This window comes from Marmota monax, unplaced genomic scaffold (genome assembly GCF_021218885.2).
Source record: "Marmota monax isolate L192 unplaced genomic scaffold, Marmota_monax_Labrador192_F-V1.1 WCK01_AAM20220418_F8-fsc00081, whole genome shotgun sequence".
In the NCBI taxonomy this organism is placed as follows: Eukaryota; Metazoa; Chordata; class Mammalia; order Rodentia; family Sciuridae; genus Marmota; species Marmota monax.
This window is the reverse complement of record NW_026695234.1, coordinates 1,433,411-1,456,713: the sequence shown is the minus strand read 5'-3', so window position 1 is coordinate 1,456,713 and position 23,303 is coordinate 1,433,411. Positions and strand designations below refer to the sequence as shown.

General features: G+C 43.3%; 1 protein-coding gene across 2 annotated transcripts in view; it reads left to right on the top strand.

Annotated features, from left to right (window-relative positions):
* Positions 1–17,224: 17,224 nt before the first annotated feature.
* Positions 17,225–23,303, top strand: part of Ubash3b (ubiquitin associated and SH3 domain containing B) — a 145,043-nt gene continuing 138,964 nt past the window's right edge. For both annotated transcript variants that reach the window (XM_046438658.2, XM_046438659.2), the window contains exon 1: positions 17,225–17,714. In XM_046438658.2, the coding sequence (XP_046294614.1) occupies positions 17,587–17,714 (128 nt within the window). In that variant the 5' untranslated portion in view covers positions 17,225–17,586. The remainder of the gene's footprint in view (positions 17,715–23,303) is intronic.

The following is a 23,303-nucleotide window of genomic DNA, read 5'->3' as shown; positions in this document are numbered from 1 at the left end:
ATTAAAAGTGATTCCCAATTTCCTCATCTGTAAAAGGGCAATATTCCCAGCATTATTGTGAGACAATTCAATACCTGAAAAAAAAAAAACATAGAAATGAGGGCTATTCTGATGTCTGTCCAGATTGACTCTCTTTCCCAAGAAACATCTGGAGTGAATCAGGCCTTACTACGATGTCAGCAAGATTCTGTCAACTCTGCAAAATGTCAGAGGAAATAAAGGAATGTATGAATGAATGGATACAGCATGAATGAATGCAATGGTTTATTTCTGGTATAAACAGAGTGATGAGCTCTCTCGCTTTTTGTAGGGTGTTACAGTCCGCATTCCACTTTTGTATACTACCTACTTGAATCTAACATCCTTCTATGTAGGATGATATGCGGACTTCCTGCCGAGTGCTCAGCCCTGGGCTTAAATGTCACCTCCTCACCACAGGCTTCCCTTGTCTAATCAGCCAAAGTGTCCTCTCCCCCTTCTCTCTCTCTTTCTCTTTCACCTGTTTTATTTTCTGCACCTCAACTTTACTTCATCATTGGATATCATCTTATTTGCTATTGCTGTTTTTGAGTCTGTAAGCTATTTTATGTGCCAAGTTCTGTGCTGATTTGACCTCCATCATTGGTTAAAATAATCACAACAGACTGATGAACACAGTATTACTTCTCTATTTTCCCTATGCAGAAGCTGAAGTTTCTAGAATTTAAGTTGCTTTCCCAGTTTAATCGGAAGTAACAGTTAATATAAGTGGAAGAGTTCAGAAAAATGGCTGTAACAGCTACACCTTCAAATAGTCAGCTCTCTATATCCTTGGGTTCCAAATCCATGGATTCAACTGAGGATCAAAACTATTTGGAAAAAAAATTATGTCTGTACTGAACACATATAGACTTTATTCCCTGAACAATACAGTATAACAACAACTATTTACATAGCATTGACATTGTATCCGGTACTATAAGTAATCTAAAAATGGGTTAGAGTGTACAGGAGGAGGTGAGTAGTTTCTATGCAAATGCTATGCCACTTTATATAAGGGATTTGAGCATCCACAGATTTTGCATCCAAGGAGGGGGGTCTTAGAATCAATCTCCAAGGACACCAAAAAATGATTGTATTGTGCTCACCTCCTAAAAGTGCTATACAATTATTTCTTAGGAGTACTAGTTTTATTTAAGATTTTTTTTCAGAATTAATGTATAGCCAGGTGTGGTGGCACACACCTGTAATTCCAGCAATTTTGGGGAGGCTGAAGCAGGAGGATTGCAAGTTAAAAGCCAGTCTCAGCAATTTAGCAAGGCTCTAAGCAACTTGGTGAGATGCTATCTCAAAATAAAAAATAACTGCCCCTGGATTAAAACCCTCGTACCAGAAAATTTGCAACATGCTAGAATCTAACAATTTCTGAAGGATTCTTTTAATCCACTGATTACTAAAATCAGTGATTAAATTGATGGGTGCAATAGAGGAATGATTCTAGTTTAATATTCAGACTAATAAAAACAAGCAGCATGAGAGCCTTATTAATATCTGACTTGAAAACTCATATTCTCATTCTTCTCAACAGATTTTACAGAAAATTGTTTAACTAAGAGTATACAATACCAGTCATGAAGAAGAGAAAACCAGCCCTGTATTGAGGATAAAAAGAAATTAACTATTTAAAACATATTGCTATCACTTATCAAACAAATAGTAGCATTGACTATAAATTATTGAAGATAATAAACCATAAAGTACAGGGCTTAGATTTCATCTTCTGGTACTAACTGTGTGTTTAGGGCAAGTCTTGGCTCATCGAATCTTGTTTTTCTTGTCTATAAAATGAGGGGGGAAATCCTTATTTACAGGGATGCTATAAGGATTAAATGGGACAATTCAGGTAAACTATCTGATGTGTAGTCGGTGATTAGCCACCTTTAGTCTCCTTCCACTATCCCTTGTTTATAATTGTTTATTAGTCCATAGATGAGTTATGATTATAAAATAAAGGCCAAGATCAAAATGGCAAGTTAATCCACTAGAATGCAGATGTTGAAGTGAATGCTGGCCCCAGCATAGCAGCATATCTTGGGAAGATATGCATTTTGCCTAACTATGCTGTGTTTGCTTGAAACATTTTTGGAATGCTTGTCTCTACCAGTCAGACCCTCATACAGAAGTCATTGGCAGGAAATGAAATCAATTTGGTATTCATCCATCACGGATTGTTACTCATTCCATAACAAGTGAGTGAATGATTCTTTACAAAACAGACCCAGAAAGCCACAACACTAACACCCTTTTACAAGGTGGCCATTCAGCTCTGGGATCAAGTATCACTCAGCTCCACAGAACTTTTTCCAGATAAGCTCTGAGAAGCACTTGTTGGCAACTTCACCAGGAGCCACTTTCTAAATGGGGAAGTAGATTGGCTCTGAGAAACAGGGAGTATTAGTCACAGGAGGCGAGGGATAGTGGCATTCCTGAAAACAGAGGGGACCAGAAATAGAATTACAAATATCTAGGGCATGCTTTTCTCTAGAGAGAGGTTTTAAAACACTAGCTTTAATAGAGATGGCTGTGGTGAGCCAGCCATGGGCTCTGTGTGTGGACTGTGAGCATTTTGAGCACACAAGAGGACTGGACTGATGATGCTGCTCTGTCTGGGCTGTGCACCTATGTGTCCCTTTTGCTCGCTCTGCCTTTGATCCCCACACAGCACATGAGATGGGTGTGGCCTTCCAAGATGTAAGTCAACCTGCTGACCTGAAAGATATCAAGAAGCTAGACTCAACCCCCTGAAACCTGACCCCTTGCCTCATTTGAATGGCTTCTCCCCAATAAAAGCGTTCAGAACAAGCTCCTTGCTCTCTTTCTTGCCTGCCTTGCCCCCTTATGGGAACTGTGGCTGAGCAGTGGTCACTGAACCCAAAGAAAAAGGTGTTTCTCTATCTATGTGTCATTATTTCATTTCAACCCAGTTCTCCTAGAGTGACCCTGACTGTGTGCAGCCACAGATGGCTGTGCGTATGTAAGGGCGGATATGGGAGGGAGACAAACCCATTTCAGAGACATGCACTGCTCTGGAGATGGTCCCAAGAGAACTTACTTGCAGAAAAGTTTGCTTCAACTGTGAGAATCCTGAAGAAGAGCCACTTTACTTAGATTTCAAAGGTCTACCATATTGATGCTCTTAACCCATGATTATTAGCTGGGTCTGTGGACTTATGAGAAGCCCTTGTGGTGATGTGAAAGAGGATGAGTCCAAGAACCAGAAGCCGAATTGTTTGAATGGCTCTGGGCTCTTGGGGCTCTTGCTGCATCCTAATAAGAAGACTTATGTCCCCGATTTTAGTTCTAACTCTACCAACTCTGCTCAGAAGCCTAGACTGTCCCCCTGCTCAAGTTCAGCATTCTTTTCCCTGCAAATACATTACTTTCCTGAAGAAAAACCTAAGAACCTTTGTAATTTAAAAGACTTACCTGGAATTTCTTCCAAAAAAAAAAAAAAAAAGTCAAGCCAGGCGCAGAGGTACACATGCCTGTAATCCCAAAGACTCAGGAGGCTTAGGCAGGAGGATTGCAAGTTCAAGACTAGTCTCAGCAATTTAGCAAGGCCCTAAGTAATTAAGTAATTCCCTGTTTCAAAAAATAAAAATGCCTGGGGATGTGGCTCAGTAGTAAAAACACCTCTGAGTTCAATCCCCAGAATCAAACATTTTTAAACTCATTGAAAATTTAAAAGAACAATACAATGAATACTATATATCCCTTCACATAGATCACCCACTGACAAGTGCTTACAATACTACCTCAATTCATGTTCTCTGTATTCACACCCACACTTCCCTAAACCATCCAAAAGTAGACTTCTCAGATCATGACATCTCACCCTTAAAAATATCAGCCTGCACCTACCAAGGACTAGAACAGTCTCCAAAAACATCACACCAAAGTCACATCCAAGATAACCAGCATTAATATAGAAATAACATCTGACATGGAGCCTGCATTCAAGTTTCCTATCTGTCTCCAAAGTGCCCCTTACCACTTTCTCCCACCATTTCTTTTTTTTTAAACAAAAACTTTTTTTTAACATTTATTTTTTAGTTTTAGGTGGACACAATATCTCCATTTTATTTTTATGTGGTGCTGAGAATCAAACTCAATGCCTCAAGCATGCTAGGCGAGCGTGCTACCACTTGAGCCACATCCTCAGTCCCCATGTTCTTTCTTGTTAATTCAGGATCCAATTGAGGGTTAAGCACCACATTTGACTGTCATTTGAGCTTTCCTAGAGGAAGAACACTAAGCCAACTTCTTCTGATATTCATGTCAGGGCGTTCTTTATAGGGTCCATACTAGTTTTCTGGCAGAATGTGGTACATTCTGGATGAACGACTATTTCCCTGGTTAGCTTCAGGTAACGTTTCTGACAGGAGCTTCACATAGGCCACATTATGTGCTTCCCCCTAACCCTCAACTCAGGAGTCGCACTTCAGGACAGCCCTGTCAGCAATGCCAAGCCTGAGCTCCAGGATAAAGTCAGTGACCACCAGATCTTTGCATGATGAAGGCATTTCCCTTCTGTAATTAATAAAAAATTTGTGGGGTGATTCTTTGTAACAATTGGACTATCCTAGGCCCAACCACCCTTTTGCCAAAGGACATTGAAGTTTATAAAAATGGATATTTTTCTAATTCTATTAATATTCTTTATTCATACATTGGGGCTCTTTTATGAAAAACAATTTTCTCTTTTCTCGCCCTCTTTTCCCTCCTCCTTCTTCTTCTTCTTCTTTTTTTTTTTAATCATTTCAAGTATCACTATGGCCAAGAATGGTTGTACACAATCCCAGCAGCCAGGGAGGCTGAGGCAGGAGGATCAAGGGTTGAAGGCCAGCCACAACAACTTAGCAAGGCCCTAAGTAACGTAATGAAACCCTGTCTCTAAATAATGTGTATATATATATGTATATCTGGGGGACGTGGCTCAGTGGTTAAGCACCCTTGGGTTCAATCCCTGATACAAAAAACAAATAAAAGTATCACTAAGGATTTATGAAGTTTTTTTTTCATTTGACCTATTATAACCCAATAAAATCATTTTATAGGAGGGGTTAGGAACTTGTTTAAATTGGATGTGGCTGTTCCTTGAAGCTGGCTCCCGTGTCTTTTTTATATGATCCCCTTATTCCTGTGGGCAATTCCCGACTTCCTGACATAACAAATTGTTCCAGGCTAATCTTGGGCTCTCCTTCCTCTGTCCTGGTACCAGTAATTTTTCGGGGAGCTGGTTCTTTTAGTAAGCTATGGCATTAAAATCAGAATCTAAGCACTAGAGTGCTTGAAACTACAGTTTCTCCAAGCAACTTTAAATCACGAAGCTTCTCAGCCTGTCCTCCTCATGTCTGGGATTGCTGAGACAGGACAAGAGTGACCAACAAAACAGCAAATTCCAGGGGACAGTGCACCAGGAATCCCGAGATAATCCCTATTTCAGATGCCTTTCGGAGGCTGAGGGATCCAACCCTTCATATGGCCTCACCCGAGAGATGATGCTATTTAAGGAACCTGCCCTACCCTCCTTACAGTAACAAGTCACAAGGCATTTCTGGACCTAGCCCAAAAGAGAGACAACATTACTAGCATGGCTTTGATTTCAGAAAACTTGAACTTTCGAGTTTTGTTTGTTTGTTTGTGCAAACTAGAATTGAAACCAGAGCTTTGCATACTGAGTGACATCCCCAACATCTTTTGTTTTATATTTTGAGAGAGGGTCTTGCTAAGTTGTCCATATCAACCTCAAACTTGCAATCCTCCTGCTTCAGCCTCCTGACTAGCTGGGATTATAGTGTGCACCACAGTGCTCGGATGAAAAGTTGAGTTTAAATATTGATTTATTCTCCACCACTGTATTATCACAGGTAAGCCACATAATCTTACTGACCCTTAGTCTTCGTGTTTCTCATCTGTTTTTGATGGGTATTTTTTGTCCTGAATAAAAATGTATTTAAAGTAACTTCCTTATATTGTTTTGCTTTCTTAAAGGGAAAATAATTAAATAAGATATTATGCCTGAAAGTTCTTGAAAATTGTAAAAAGCTGTGTGAACACTATTGCTAAATCAGAACCAGAGGGTGACATATTAGGTGGACAGAAGTGGCCTACAGCATCGAAGTGCAAGAGCAATTTCAGCCCCCAGCTCTTTAATAAAGTCTCTAAGGGGCCAACTTGGGCTTGCTTTTCTTCTTCTCTCTTAATTTCCCTTTACAGAAATTGCTAACTAATGAGCAGAGAACAAGCTATGAGAAAACTTCTAGGAGTGGTCTGGAGGCTACGGCTCTGCTCAAAGGGGACACTTAACCCAGGGACACCCACTCTCAGCCTGGTGGGAGAGCAATGGATAATGTGTAGTCAGAACAGAGCAGCTGAAATAACAGAGTCTCTTACCATCTAGGGACATAAGTTGTTCAAACCACACTTCCCATTGAACAATAGAGATTAGCTAAAATGTCACCTCTCTTCCTGATTCAAACCAGCCTACTTTAGGAGGGCCGTTTCTTTCTATATCCCCCGACCAGCTTCCAGCCACTGTTGCATTTCTAGGGCATGCCCCTTAGACAGACCTCCCAACAACTGGCTGCAAGAAGACCCACGTTGGGTCTTCCCAGCACTCTGTACATCACAGACTTCCCAGCACTCTGCCTGATCACCATGGACACTGGGGGAATAAGAAGAAAGGTTCTCTGAACCTGTCCTGCCAGTGTGGAGATCTGGAGGGGGAGAGAGAATGTTGACCTACACCTCAAAACCAGGGAGGGAGGAGAGGAATGCAATTGCTTGACACCTATCATTGGAGATGCAATTCAAGTTCCTTCAGCAGACATTTATTAAGCACCTACTGAGGGCATAGCTATGGGTAAGGCATGTGAAGCTTTATGGAGCACATTCTGCCCTATAGATGAGCATTTAACTAAACGAAATGCCCTTCACTGTGTTAGGACTATGTGACAGGGGCACAGAAGGCCAGGGGTTAGGTATTCCATCCATGCAATGTGGACAATGTGAAATCAGCCTGAGCCTTTAAGAAGAGGCCAGAAGAAGGAAGAGTTCTAGGCAGAGAGGACAGCATGAGGCGAGAGTGGCCTTTTCCAAAGAGGAATGAGCAAGTGTGATTTCCTGAGTCATTTCCTGCCCCTCCCCATCATCTGCCTTCTCCCCTTAATTCAAGTCATGAGGTTAAAAAGCTTCTAGCCGAACGCAGTAGCGCAAGCCTATAATCCCAGCGGCTAGAGAGGCTGAGGCAGGAGATTAGGAGTTCAAAGTCAGCCTCAGCAAAAGCAAGGCTCTAAGCAACTCAGTGAGATCCTGTCTGTAAATAAAATACAAAATAAGTCTGGGGATGTGGCTCAGTGATCGAGTGGCCCTGAGTTCAAACCCTGATCCCCACCCCATCCCACCCCCCCAAAACCTTCTAGACCATGAGGTTCTTTCCAGGCTCAAGATTAACTGTTCTAAGGAATACTAGTGTAGTTGGCCAACTAGAGGTGGCAGGCTGCAACCTGTGGAACTAGTAAATGTTACCTGGTAAGGAAAATAAGGTTTTTGAAGATTTAATGGAATTAAGGCTCTTGAGATGAAAATCATCTTGGATTATGTAGGTGAGTCTTAAATGCAATCACAAGTGTCCTTAAAAGGGAAAGGCAAAGGAGACTTCAGAAAGATAGACACAGAGGAGAGAGTGATGTGGATACAGAACAGAAAGACATTTGAAGATGCTGTCTTAAGATTAGAATGATGTGGCCATAAGCAAAGAATTGCCATCAGCCACCAGAAGCTGGAAGAGACAAGGAGCAGATTTGCCTCTCGGTCTTTAGAAAGAAGCCCAGCCTTCCCAACACCTTGATTTTAGCCCAGTGGTGCTGATTTAGGGCTTTAGGCCTCCAGAACTGTGAAAGAACAAATTTTTGTTATTTTGAACCAGTTTGTGTTCATTTGTTACAGCAGCCACAAGAAACTAATACAATCACATTCCTCCAGAGGGCAAGCCTATCTTTTGCCCAGAAAGAGGGAGAGAAGAGAGCAAGAAGATGATTTATTCCTTGCTTTATTAATTTTGCTTTTATTTTTATGGGATTATCTGGCTACCCATACCCAATAGAGAAGATGCTAGCCAACAATGATGGTCTCCACTCTGAAGAGTCACACTTGTGGAGAGGCTTTTCCTGGGTTTTGAAGATGACAAGGCGGGCTATGCCATCTCCTCTCCTGGGCTTCTCACAACCTTATCCACTCAGAGCACAGACTTTTCCAAGCAAACCTACATCACCACCCTCCTCAAGCACAAGCCCTGTTCCCAACCAGCTGGGAGCTCATAATACATTGAGCACTATCTCCATCAATGACAAATATTTAAAGGGTCCCCATGGGAGGCAAATAAAAAGCACACAATGATAGTACATAATCCATATTTTCAAGGAACTTCAAATTAACATGATTTGGCTAGAACACTGAGCATCAGTTTTACTAAAAACGTTGAAAGAAAATATGTTAGAATATTACCATGGATCACGTTTATGTGGAATGATATTTTTCTTTCTTTATTTTTTGATAATAAATCTATGATAGAATATCTCCCAATATGGCTTCCATGATTTAAAAAACAAACATTTAAATTTAACAAGAGAAACTGAGATCAGACACAATGGTGCCTACCTATAATCCCAGGTACTCTGCAGGCTGAGGTGGAGAATGGAAAGTTAGAGGCCAGCTTGAGCAATTTTTTAATGAGTCCCTAGCTCAAAATGTAGGTCAGTGGTAGAGAAATTTCAGGTCTTTAGCTGGACCTTGAAGAATGGGCAATCAGAGTTTCGTCCTTGGACCTAAGTGGTTTGGGGTTGCTGGTCTAATCATTGGGTGGTGCTGCATTTCTCAGTAAGGCAGGTGAGATGGAGAGAAATCAGCCAGGGAGCCAGGACCTGTACAGAAGTCTGGTTCTACAACGACCCCAATCCTGCCACACCATACCAGTGTCTGAATCTCCTTCTGCATTCCCCAGTCCTCCATGCTCCTGCCACTTGAGTCATCAGAGATGACTTGGTCTCTCAAATGTCTGGCCTTCACATGTGCTGTTTCCTCTGCCTGGAACACGCTTGCTTCTCTTCTCTTCCTTCCCAATCCTCCCCCACCCCTTCTCATCTAGTTACTGTCTATTCATCTTCCAGTGTCCCGCTGAGACATCCTCTGCCCTGGGGAAGCTTGCCTAGTCCATCCTCCCACCATTCTGCCTCTAAAACAGTTTGGGCTCACCACAATGTCTCTCAGATATCCTGTGTTGTCATGCCATGGTCACTTTCGTCTCTTGCTGGACATCTCATGCCTTCAAGTCACCCCTATCATTGAGTCCCATACCCAGAGAGAGAAGGTTTCCAATTATTGTAGAAGCAAAGTAGGGAGGAGATAGAGTTTTATTTGTTATGTACTCGCTAGTCATCGGAGGGCTTGATGAGTTCAGTGACGGTCACTTTGATGCCAGATTTGCTGCGATCCTCTAATTTACACATCCTCAGCAACAGTCCTGGCCTGTGGGTTCAAAAGTCTTGTGGTTCATTTACTAGCATAGCCATACAAATTATCTACTGAAATGAGGTGCCTATTAAAAATATTTTAATTGATATTAATTAATTAAGCTCCATTGCATAGTGCTCTTTACCTGATTTTAGGTATCTTCATTTCCAACGCTGTTATATCACTTAGGAGCTGGGTGACTTGATCAAGTTTCATACTATCTGAACCTCAGAAGGTTTTATTTTTCCTTTCTTTCTTTCATTCTTTTCTTTTCCTTTCTTCCTTTCTTTTCTATAATGGAGATCAAACCCAGGTCCTCACACATGCTAGGCAAGTGATCTACCACTGAGCCGCACACCCAGCCCTTTTAAAACTCTGAAACAGAGTCTTGCTAAGTTGTCCAGCCTGGCCATGAATTTGGGATCCTTGTGCCTCATCCTCCATAATAGCTGGGATTGCAGGTGTGCACCACAATGCCTGGCTCTCGGAAAGTTTTTCGGTAAATGGTTTGCATAGATTTCTGTTTGACAGTGTTGCTGATGGTATTAGATAATACATGAAAGTCCTAATGTAGTAGCTGCTCCATTTGTTTGTCCTTTTCCCCCCTCAGGATTGCCATGAACAGACCTTTGGAGGGAAGCTAAGGAAGGAATATGAAAATTGGGAGGAGCAGACAAACTCATTCATCACTGAGGACCAATGCCTTGAGTGGCACTTTATGAGTATCCACTCTTTTGATTCTCGCAGCCACTCTACGAGATCAGTTAACGCTGTCTCACCTTTCAACTGCATCTGTTCAGTAGTGTGAGCTCCTTCTCCCACCCCCAGCTCTCAGGGCAGAGGGAAGAAGCCCTAAGGAAGCATTTGCCAATTTCCATGGTGTAAACATTCCCACCACAATGGATTCCAACTGCTGACCCTTTAATAACCGGTTCCAGGTCCCCTGAACTTTTACCCCTGGGCTCTCCCCAGCCACTCCAGCTGGCCGAGGCACACCCCTGCCTGTCTCATTCTCCCCTCATTCAACCCTTCAGCTTCGCTGGCCTGGGGTGACCTTCCCTACCCATCCTTGCTGAAGTAGCTCTCCACCCTCAGTTGACCTTTAGCACACCACACCCTGTTTTCCTTTCTTTGAAGCAATTATTGTATGTTATTATATTTATTCTTTTACTCTCTGTCACCCCCTACTGGAATGTAGGTTCCTGGGTAGCAAGCACTTCATCTCATTCACTTCTGTGTTCCCAGCACATAGTAGATGCTCACTGAATGACTGTTGAGTGAATGAATGAATGATAAAGAAGAAAGTAAAAGTCAAACATAGGAGCTCAAACTCTTGGACTTAGTCCTCAAATGTCCCATAAAAGAACCCAGATTGTGTAGCTACATGCAACTACAATGCAAAGAGATCTATTCCGTGTTATTGAGGGAAATATAAATTGGTATAACTATTTTGAAAAGCATGTTTGCATTACCTTCTAAGATGAAGATGACCCAGCAATTCTCCCAGGGACATACACAAAAGTAATTCTTTGCACAAGTGCAGGTGAAGACATGTAAAAATATTCATGACACCATAGTCATAAAAGTAAAATCTTGTAATTAATCAAAACGTGCATTAACAGGAAAAGTGAAATATCACATAGCTAACAACCAGTGAACTACCTGATATTCAACATATACCTTAACCACATACTATTAAGGAAAAAATGGGATTCCAAAAGATTACAAATAGCATTATATGCTTTTATGATATTTAAAGCATCTTTACAAGTTTGGTATATGTTGGAGGACTCCTTGTGGATACAATACAACTATATAAAAAGAAAACCAAGGGAACAATGAACACAGTGTGCAGAATAAAGGTATCTGGGATGCTGGGAGGCAGGAATGGACTTGGGGGAGGTGTCATCTGGATAGATATTGGTTATCGTCAAGTGCTTTTATCCTAGGTGAAGTGTTTGTAGGTGCTTATTGTATTACTAAAAATAGTCTGATTAAATAACTAGCTAAATAAGTACGAGTAAGCCACATATAAAGAATCTAATTCTGTGCTCACAAGTCCAATTCAACAAAGAAACTGCACAAGTATCATGAGAATGGGAAGATGAATGGTGCATCCAGAAGGAACCTCAGCAAAGCCCTTGCTTGGTGCTTTCACATTCATGATTCATTTAATTACCACAAATCCCCTTTGAGGTAAGTATTGGTTTCAACTTAAAGATGAGGAAACTGGGGTGAATGGTTTTGCTTATTTCCCAAACTTATAATCCAACGTTAGAATAGAATTTGTCACACAAATAAACTATGAAAAAATGTTCAACATCTTTAGCAATTAGAGAAATGAAAATCAAAACTAAGATTTTATCTTACCCCAGTTAGAATGGCAACTATCAAGAACACAAACAACAATAAATGTTGGTGAGGATGTGGGGAAAAGGCACAATCATACATTGATGTGGGAATACAAATTGGTGCAACCATTATGGAAAGTGGTATGGTGATTTCTCAGAAAACTTAGAATGGAACCACCATTTGACCCAGCTATCTCACTCCTCAGTTTATACCCAAAGGACTTAAAATTGGCATACTACAGTGACACAGCCATATCAATGATAGCAGCTTACTTCACATTAGCTAAACTATGGGACAAACCTAGATGGCCTTCAACAGATAAATGGATAAAAAAATATGATACACATGCATACACAGAGAAATATTACTCAGCCTTAAAGAATAATGAAATTATGGCATTTGCAAGTAAATGGATGGAAGTGGAGAATATCATGCTAAACAAATAAGCCAATCCAAAAAACCAAAAGCCAAATGTTTTCTCTGATACGTGGATGCTAATTCACAATGGAGGGTGACTAGGGAAGAATAGAGTTACTTTAGATTAGGTAGAGGGGAGTGAAAGGAGGGGGGGTATAGAGTAGAAAGGATAGTAGAATGAATCAGATGTTATTACCCTATGTACATCTATAACTATATGAGCGGTGGGATTCTACATCATGTACAACCAGAAGAATGAGAAATTATACTCCACTAAATATGATGTATCAAAGTGCATTCAACTCTATAACTAATTAAAACAAATTTTAAAATTTTTAAAAAAGAATGGGTGAACACTCTCTTAGGTGTTTTTTTGGGTAGGGAATTGAGAAGGCTGTGGGTGAGGGAGGCAGTAACTGACACTTTTATTTTTTTAATTTCTAGCATAAAAATGGAAGAAATATCACTGGATAGAGTTCCTGGATATTCTACCTATGGCTTAGCAGAAAGAAAATGTTCCCACTCATGTTTTAGTAGGTCAAAAATTATTTGTCTTATATATATACGTATATTTATATGATGAATTGGAAAACGATATCTAACCACAGTGTGCATGGTTGCATAGAGGTTCATTAAACTACATTTTATAGACTTTGTTTTTGTGTTGTACTTAGATTTGTATAGCTCCTCAATTTTAATGTATTTCTTAAAAATAAAATTTACTCTTCTGTTGTCTATACATTTGCTTTTGTATACAAAAAGGAAATTGTATGATAAGAGCAAACCTCCTCCCTTTTTGTCTTGTTTATTTCGCAACATATCTATTGTTGGGTGGCAGCTTGTGGACAGAGACCAAGGCAGTGGCATTCAGGCAGAGGCCTTAAGGAGGAGGAACATGGATTTCAAAGTAGATGTGTTGGGGGTTTTGTTCAGAGATGGCAAAACCCCAAAATAAAACAAAAAGCAAACAATAAAAAATAGTCTCCTCTTTCTTTCTTTTGCGTTGAGGGGAAGATTTGGATTTTTTTCCCTATATGAGAAAAATATAAACTTTTATTGGTTTGTACTGATGCTCCAAACTCTGTTTTTCAGCCTTGGCCTTTCCTACTGTTTAACTTGGCTTCACAGATTAAATAAGCAATCGGTAATCAAACACATGCCTCTGTGAACTTTCTATGTGCTCAGCACTACGCTGAATCCTAGGGACAAGTTTAAGAGATTGAACTGGCCTCCAGTTCCAGGTCTTTAGGTCTGGTTCACTTGTGCTTGTGGATGGCAGAGGACTGGCCTGACCTTGTAAAGTCCATTTCACTCCAACATTCCCTGTGTGGCCCTTCTCTTTTCTCCCCAACCCAATTTTCCCTATCCTTCCTTCCCAGAAACCTCTTCCTCCCATGGCCAACCCTACTCCTTTCCCTTTTGCTTTCCTGTGGTCAATCATGGTCTGTCGAAACTAAACTGGTTATTAAAAATCATCTAGTTCTGTGCTTTAAAATGTATTTCTTCTAAACTCTTCCCACATCTTACATAAAACTCCTGAGAAGGAAAAGTGAGAAAGTATCAGCTCTGAAAGAGCAAGAGGGGATACCATGCTTTATCCACCTGCTGTGCAATTGGAGAATCCTACCCCACCCCAAACGTTCCTGAGTTCCAAAGTCCTTGGGATTATCAGCCCAAGTGAACGCCCTCATGTGGCAGATGAGGAAACCTAAGCATAGAGAAAGGCTGGACATGGCTTCAGCATCCTCTAGCCATGAGGAAATCCAGGAGCTAAGGTCATCCAAAAGTTCAAAAACTGCCCTCCTCCACCAAGGCGACACCCCAGCCCTCAGAACTGGAAATGTCCTGTGGACTTTACTTTCTGCTCTTAATGCAATCACTTGACCTATTCTCAAGGAAAAGACACAGGACACACTTCAGAAATGACAAGTTCAGTCAACTGGGCACATCCTGGGCATCCCCATGGCCATTTTAGAAGGGCTACTATATCAAGAAAGTGTCTGGGGTCATTGGCATGGAGTTGAACAGTGCTCAGATGAACAAAAGTGCTTTGTGGTCCAGGATGGATTCTGACGTGAGTGGGCTCGGGGACATGACAACTCGCTTTCCCTCCTGAGGAAGCAGTTTAATGCTGATGTGTCAGCGCCATCATTGTGAAAGGGCTCCCTCCCACCTCCTCCCTCTCCACTGCTGTAAGATATACTGTCAGATGAATAGTCATTCTTCTTCTCTCTTTGTAACATAACAATATGGATGTTTATAAAGCTTCTCCCAGTTTTTCCAAGTCAATACAATTAAAGCACAATGCATCTTAATTGCCAGCCCCCTAACCATTACAGAACAAATGGCAGCAGTCCCAAGGAAAACAAACTCTGGCACTGAACCCAAGAAGGGTGAGGAAGCCAAGCTGGGGTTTCTGTAAAAGTGCCCCCAGACAAAATGGTTTGCATCTTAGGTGCCTGGTTTTCCATAGTGTTTTTTCCAGGCCACCTAAAACTATTTTTATGCCCATCATTTCCTCTGTCTCACAGTTTGCCTAGAGGCAGGAACAAAGACAATTAATTCAACCTTTTGGGAGAACCAGACAGAGCTCCAGCAATTCTATGTCGAGGGGCATAGGAGAAGTCAAAAAGGCAATCACAACCAGCCATCTTAAAATTTGACATCCTCTCTGTCACCCTAACAATGGAAGTAAGTAGTTGTTTGGCCAAATGTTATAAATTCAAGTCCTTACTACCATTCATGAGCCATATGATCTTGGACAAGATACTGACCTCTGTCTGTTTCAGCATCTTCCTTTGTAAAGAGTCTGATAATATGGTAGTTGCTACTTCATAGCTGTGTCAAGGAATTAAATGCACTACACACATAAGAAGCCAAGAAGGGCATTAGCATATAGTAAGTACTCAGTAAATTTGTTATTCGTGTAGTGCTTTGTGGTTCACAAAGCACTTCCACAGATAATAATTTCTCTTGATTAGATTCCAGACCATTTGACTCTCAGCCAAGACATTTGGAAAAACTTTAGAACATGAAGTAATGTCCAGCATGCTTTACCAAACACATCCAAAGAAGTTAGAATATGTATGTTTTCCCTGTTCCTGTCTTGTCTTTTTATTCTGTGTTCTGCAAGGTCCTGTGCATCCCCTCTGCTTGGGAAGCAATATAAACTATCTCAACCAGGAGGTATGAACTGTCCCTCATCCTTTACACAGCACCAGGCAGAATTATGCACATTGTTGCTTCAGCAACTGTCTTATCTCCCCACTTCCAAAGGCCCACTGGATATTTTGTAGAAAACCCATTGGTCCAGGGTGGGCTTCAGGAAATGAAACTGTATCTTTTCCCCTAGTCAAACCTTTTCCTTGGTGAAAGCCACATCAAAAAGCTAGTCCATGGGAGCTGGTTACCCCCTCTCCCCAACACACCAAGCAGGGAAGAGGTAGAGGGCTGCTGTTTCTGGACAATCCTGTGTATGCAATACTAGGTTACTATGATTCATACACATGAGACAAATGGGGCTGTTGAGGGGAGAAAAACTTGTCCCAGGAGCCACAGTGGGTAAAAGTTCTAGCGATGCACTTATGAGGTAAACAATCTTCCTTGGGTCTTTGAGCTGAATTTTCTCATCTATAAAACTGGGATAATAAAAATACACACCTCATAGGGCACTGTAAAAATTCAATGTGTTAATTCATTCATTATACTTAGCACAATTATTGGCACATACAAAAGTCCAATAAATGTTAAGTTTTATTATTATGCAGAAAAGAGAATCTGCTTGGGTTTACTCCATGCCTCTTTTGTTACACCAAGTGGAGCTCTGTCCCAGACTGAGGACAATAAGAAAGAGTCCTACTCCCTTAGCCAAATTTATGATGTGGAGCATGGAGCAATGGTAATCATGACTTCCAACTTTGAGGTGGGTGGGAAGCATTTAGTCCAACCTGTGGTGCAACTCATTTGTTGTTGCTGTGCAGCTCTGATTCCACCCCCCTTTCTGGTTCCAGGGCACTTAACCATTGAGTCATATCCCCAGCCCTTTTTATTTATTTATTTATTTTTAATTTTGAGACAGGGTCTCCCTAAGTGACTTAGGGCCTCAATAATTTGCTGAGGCTGTCTTTGAACTTGCAATATTACTGCCTCAGCCTTCTGAGTCCCTGGGATCACAGGTGGGCACGACTGTGCCCAGCTGATCCTGTATTTTTTTTTTTTTTTTTTTGAATGCTTTTGTTGACAGGATACTTGTGAGAATCAGCCTCTTGGTATAATTTTCCCTCTCCCTCTACGCTCCTAAGCCTTCCTTTCTGCCCTCCTCCTTTCTCCTGACTTCTTTCATTCTCTCTTCTCCCTTCCAACCTGTCCTCTCATCTCCTTGGTTCAGGTTCAAAAGTCCGAGGACCCACTTTTCCCCAGAAGACACCGTCCAGTCACAGCTCAGTCACAGTCTTCAGTGTAGACTTTGGCCAGCTGATGGGAACTCGGCCTCCAATGGTCATAACAACTCTTTAGGTTTTGCAGGATCCTTTGGAGGCAAAGCCTTTAACTGGGCCTTACTGGTCTTGGCTTCGGGTCCATTAATGTCATCGATCAGTGCACCCGATTTCCATTATTTAACCTCATCAAGAACCAAATAAAACTTAAAAGGGTTGATCTGGAATCTGGAGGCCCCGCAGGTCGATATGCAAGACCAGGAGAAGACTGGGCCTCTGAAGTGACGCTCTGAAGCAAAGCACACTGGCAGCCTCTGTCGTTGGAGTCTTCTGCCTCGAAGCTGACCCACTGAAGCTCGAACCCAGCCGCGAGTAGCCTGGGACAGCACTGCCGCTTTAAGAGAGGGGCGGGGCCCTGGTACAGGCCAGTCAGGGCCAGCCCACAAGGCTCCTTTTCCTTTTTGATCCATTCAAAAATTACTCATTGCAAATTCCCGGACTGCTTGCAGAGGAGAAGGAAAGGGGCGGAGTAGGGAGGGCTACCGCAGGCGCAGCGCTGGGAGCACCCGGGGCCCGCCTGGCTGACGGCTGGTCCCGCAGAAGCTGCTTGCCAGCGTCTGGCTCCGGTGGCCTCACCAGGAAGCGTCAGAGTCTCGACACTAGGGAAGCTCGGAGCGCCGCCTCCGCCGCCGCCGCCACTCGCCTGGCTAGCGATCGCGGAGCCCCCTCCCCTGGTCCGGCCCGCGCCGGACGACCGGCCCGGGAGCCTTCCCTGGCAATGGCTGGCCGCTAAGCCCTGGCTCAGTACGGCAACCCCAGCCCGCTCGGCATGGCTGCGAGAGAGGAGCTGTACAGCAAAGTCACCCCCCGGAGGAACCGCCAGCAGCGCCCCGGCACCATCAAGCATGGATCGGCGCTGGACGTGCTCCTCTCCATGGGGTTCCCCAGAGCCCGCGCGTAAGTGACTGGTTGGGAGTCCCCGGCGACCTCTCCCACACCGCACGGCCGGCCCTCGGCTTCGCTCCGGCTCGCCTCCCTGCGTCTGCCTGACAAGCGGCGCGCTCCCCGCTGCCCACGACCTGTTGGGGGCAGAATGGGCGCGAGAGCAGCCCGGGACTCCTCTCCGGGCCCTGGTACTGGGAAAGAGGCGGCGGAGGAGCGCTGGGCTGAGGGCTTGATTCGGGTTGTCTAAAGATTGGGGGCACAGGTATGGTGTTCGAGTCCCGGTTAGGGTGCTCAGAACCCAGTGCGCGGGCCCTGCGGGTGGAGCTAAGCGGTTCTGTCGCGCGCGCTTCCCGAGGTCTCCTGCGTTGAGCTCCCTGAAGAGGAGGGGCCCCTTGGAGGACTCTGGCAACCTCTCCATCCGGAATGCTGGGCTGGCTTGGGACCCTCTGGTGACTGGGAAAGGTCAAGGGATTGCGGGGCAGGGAAGCCGGCGCCCCCCCTGTAACGTTTTCCAGCTCCGGATGTCGGTCTCTGGTTTGGTCTCCCTCCGGAGTAGGAGGAGCGGGAGCGTGGGTGTTGCTGCGTGTTCATTGATAGGGAGGATGGAATGAGGGGAAGCGATTCCTCCAGGGGACCCGGGTTCTCGTCAGTGGTGACGGCAGTGCAGGAATCTGTGGGTGCCTGAAAGTAAGGAGGGGGAGCTGTCCTCCTTTTTCCTTCCTCCCAGAAGGTGGGCTAGGGAAGGGCAGAGAGAGCGCAGGTGGCTGACGGGACAGCCAGCTGGGTGAGAAGATGCCTGATTGCCAGCACCCGGGCAGCAGCAGGCGTCTTCTGAAGCTGGTCAATTCGAGTCTGGGGGCTGGAACCCTGCCTAAGAGAAAACCAGAGCCCGGTGGCCAGACCCCTCTCCCCAGTTGGAGAAGTGAGGGCACAAAGCCTGGGTTCTTGCCGCTCCTTTACATCTTTCAATTACATCACCTGAACAGGAGAGTTGGGCAAACTTTATCAGAAAGCGCCAAGCAAATGAAAGTTCTTTCTTTTCTCCTCCCCCCACACCTCACAAGATGGTAACTCTAGGTCTCCCTCCTTTGTCCCTGGTGAACTTTATTCTTTACTAACTTGACTGTACCCTAACCTCTTTATCAAAGCAAATTCATGAATTTCTCATTCCACCCAGCCACTGGGACAGGTTGGAGTTGTGTTGACCACATTTCGTGGAAGGTCACAACGTGGACCAAAGGTTTCTGCCTTCCATTGACTTCCAAGCATGAAGGCTCCAATTCTGGATGCCAAAATTGCTGGGAGAAGATGTGGTGGGCTCTGCTGGGGTGTGTCAGGTGTGAGTGCTGCAAGTTAGGTCCTTCCTAAGAATGACAATGTGCGTAACTCTTCTTAAGAGCTGGAGGTAGCATCTGGGAATGCTACAGAATTAGCTTAGTCCTAGCCTCATTCTTTTCTGAAATGAGGCCAGCATTAAAGACCTGAGTTGCTTAATTAAGGGAAAAAGTACTTAGCTGAACTCCTTACACTGTCATATTTGCTATTCAGCAGGCTTTAAGGGAATATTTTTCCCTGAACTGAATCCAGGAGGCCTTGCCCAGGTCCTTGACACATTAGTGCGATGGTCTAATTTTGGCTTGTTCTACTCCTCAAAATCTCATAAAAGCTAGCATTTATTGGATACTTACTAGATACTATTCTAAGTACTTTATCTTTATTACCCATTCCCCCCCCCCACAGACTAATGAGAAAGGTACTATTTGCCCATTTTATGAATTGGGAAACTGGGACTTGTAGAGGTTACATAACTTACTTAAGGTCATAATAGTAAGTAGTGAAGCTGGAATAGAAACCCTGGCATTGTGTCTGCACTGCCAGGTCTCACATCTAGGGACAAGATGTGAATGATTAAATGTGGGGGCAATGGTCAGAGCAGTTCCTGACACATAGGACACAGTCCTTAAATGTTAAATGCTGAATTAGTTTCCCTTGGCTGCTATAATGAGTGACTAGAAATTGTGTGCCTGAAATCAACAGAAATGTATTTTCTCATGACAAAATCAGTATCTCTGAGCTAAAATCAAGGTGTCAGCAAGGCCATGCTTTTTCTGGAGGCTCTAGGGGAGAATTCATTTCATATTTCTTCCAGTTTCTAATGACTGCTGGCATTCCTTGGCTTGTGGCTACCTTATTCCAATCTCCGTCCTTATTGTTATATTGTCATCCCCTCTTTGTGCCAGATCTCCCTTTGCATGTCTCTTAGAAATTTTGCATTACATGTAGTAATTTGGTGGTGGTGGCTGTGGTGGGTATTAGGGATTGAACCCAGGCCTCCTGCACCCCAGGAAAGCACTATACCACTGAGCTACACCTCAGCAAACCCCACCCACTTTTTTTTTTTAAAGAGACAGTATCTTGTTAGGTTGCCCAGGCTGACCTTGAACTTGCAATCCTCCTGCCTCAGTATCTTGAGAAGCTGTGTGTGTGCTCCTGAACCTGACTCTATTTATTTGGTACTGGGGATTGAATCCAGAGATGCTTTATGCTTTATTATTGAACAACATCCTCTGCCCTTTTTATTTTTTATCTTGAGGGGGGTCTTTCTAAATTGCTTAGGACCTCACTAAGTTGCTAAGGCTGGCCTTGAACTTGTTATCCTCTTGCCTCAGCCTCTAGAGTTGTTGGGATTTAACCTATATATGAAACAAATATTATACATATTAATGGGGCACCATGTATTGTTTTGATACATGTATATGTTTAAATCAGGCTAAACTTAAGTATCACCTCAAATATTTAATCATTTCTTTATGGGAAAATTTTCAAGATATTTTCTTCTAACTTTTTGAAATATTTGGTACATTATTGTTATTTATAGTCATATGCATGCTATGCAGAGATAGCACACTAGAGCTTCTTGCTCCCATGTAACTGTAACTTAGTACTCATTGATCAATCTCTTCCTATTTTTTTCCTCCTCCTACTCTCCCTGGCCTCTGATAAACCAACATTTCTTTCAAATATTATGAGATGAATTTTTAGATCTCACATGTAGTACTTGTCTTTCTGTGCCTAATTTTTTTTCACTTAACATAATGATCTTCATTTCTATTCAAATGACAGGATTTCATTCTTTTTTTTTTTTTTTTGGCTGAATAGTATTCCATTATGTATAAGAGGATATGTATGTTTGCACTTGACCCACTTGGACAATCCAGAACAATCTCCCCATCTCAAGATGGTGAACTTAGTCATATTTGCAAAGTCCTTTCTTTATCATGTAAGGTAGCATACACATGTTCTAAGAATTAGGTTGTGGCTATCTTTTGAGGAGTCATTATTTAGTCTATCACAGCTACTATTATTATTGCGCCTGGTGCTGCCTTTCTTTACCAAAGTTAGTAACAGAGAAGGCCTGGTGGGAGGGAGGTGGAGTTTTCTGTTCTTTCTTAAATTCTGTGTCCACATGCCCAGGGCTCTTAGAGGTCATCTGATCTAGCTCAACTCCCTGAGCAGGCCTAATCTTCTCTACCTTATCCCAGAAAGGCTAGTGCAATTGGCTTTCCCCTCAATAACTCAGATCTGTAACAAGAGGGGTCAGATTTCAGAGAGCAGACTTTCAACTTCATTCTGGAGAACTGAGAAGAAAGATTGCAAGGGCATCAGGCTCCACTGATAAGAAACTTCTTTCTTAAGTCCTCTGCTTAGAGGAAGGAGCAAGATGAAAATCTAAAGCAGGAAAGAACAGGTCCAGGAGGAAGGGATGAGAATGATGACATCCCAAGCATGGCCCTTGGGAGAGTGGTGGCAGCAAGGCCAGGTTTTTCCTGGAGGTGTAACTGGGTCTGGAGTAGTGAGAAGCAAGAAGGGACACACCTTGGCTGGGCTCTGGGTGGGCTGCAGAGAGGACAGAGGCCAGGAAGGCCTGGTCCCATTTCAGCCTATGCTGTGCTGAGCTGCAGGCTTGAAAAGTCACTTAACCCCTAAGGGCATGGCTGGTGCCCTCTCAGGGGAACATGCTCAATGAATATATGCTTGTTAAGTGCTTGACAGAGCTAAAAGCACAGAATGGCAGGGCTGAGCCCAAGCAGGGAGTCGTGGAGTGTGCTCTCTCTTGCTCATTACTCCTGGAGCTAGGCTTGGGTTTTTTTTTCAACCCATAAGAATTTCAGGCCAATGTAGACACCGCTGTAGAAGAAACTTCCCATGGAGAAAGGTGGACAGTGGAGATCTTGTGGGATGCATGTGTGTGGTGTGGAGCAAGGAGGTCTTAGGGACGAAACAGGAAGGAAAATTTCAAGGGGCCAAAATGGCCTATCCCTTCCTTTTTCTTTCTATACTCATTAGCACTTCCCTGTTCCAAAAGTTCTAAAAATAAAAGTCTAGCTTCCTCCAGGCAAGTGAGGTTGTTGGAAGGAAAAGGTCAAGTGGACGCATGGGCAGAGGCCCCAGGAAGCGGAGGCCCCAGCCAGGAGAGGGGCTGAGTATGACTCCTGAGAAGGCAGGACAGGAACTCTGATAAGAGCTGTGTGGTGTGCACCCGACTTCCTGCAAAGCTCCAAGGTCCCCTGCTGATCTCTGTGGCCTCTGGGGGACTGAGGGTCCTATGCTACTTAAGCCTGGGGCCAACTGTGGGCCTTAGAGTAAGTCACTAAATAATTGAATCTTAGGAGTCTTTGCTGGTACAACCCTGACCTGTTTCTTATTTTTATTTTTTGAGGCTGCCTATGGCTGGAACTTTCTTTGTCTACAGCAAATGACTTGGATATGTTTCCTCAATGAATAAGAGATAATAATTTTGGGAGCTGGGGGGTTGGCTGCTCAGTGGTAGAGTAATAGCTTAGCATGCAAAAGGCCCTGGGTTCCATCCCTGGCACTGCAAAAAAACAAAAAAAAAAATAGTATTTTTGAGTAAGGAACTGGCAGAAGTTGAGTATCCCAAGTTTCAGTCCAGCTTGATACTTGAAGCTTTTAGGTCTTGCATTTAACCCCTTTCCCTCAATACCATGATCAGCTTCTGTGCATGGTAATACCTGCCCTGTTAACTCAAGAAGCTTTGCAAAGATTAAATAGGAGAATGGATAGAAAAGACCTTGTAAATTTACAAAATAGAACTTGAACACTAGATTTTATTATGGTCTTATTTTGCTGGACTAGAAGAAAAGCAAGGAGGAGAGATGGTAGTGGAGGTGTCTGGTAAGGATTTACATGAACTATTGGATTGTTTTTTTGTTTTCCAACTGAGAATATTTGAACACTGCTCAATGTTAAGGAGAAAAACAGAAGGAAAGAGCTGGAATAAACGCGCCTCCAACTTGGCTTTGGACAGTGAGCTCTGTTAGCTATGCCTCACTGCCCAAAGATAAAGGCAGCTCGAAGCAGGCTCCAGAAGGAATTGAGAAGCAACCTGCAGAGCCCGGGAATTGAAGGATCTAGTTTCTCTGGCTTTCTCCAGCTTACCTGTTGGTTGACATTGGATCCTCCAAAAGCACTTGGTCAAACCAGCATCTCTGAAATGTCTCTGACTCTGGCCTGGGATCTGTGACTCCTTTCCTAGTGGCTGTGTTGGTTAGAAAGAGAAGACAAATAGGGGCCCACATG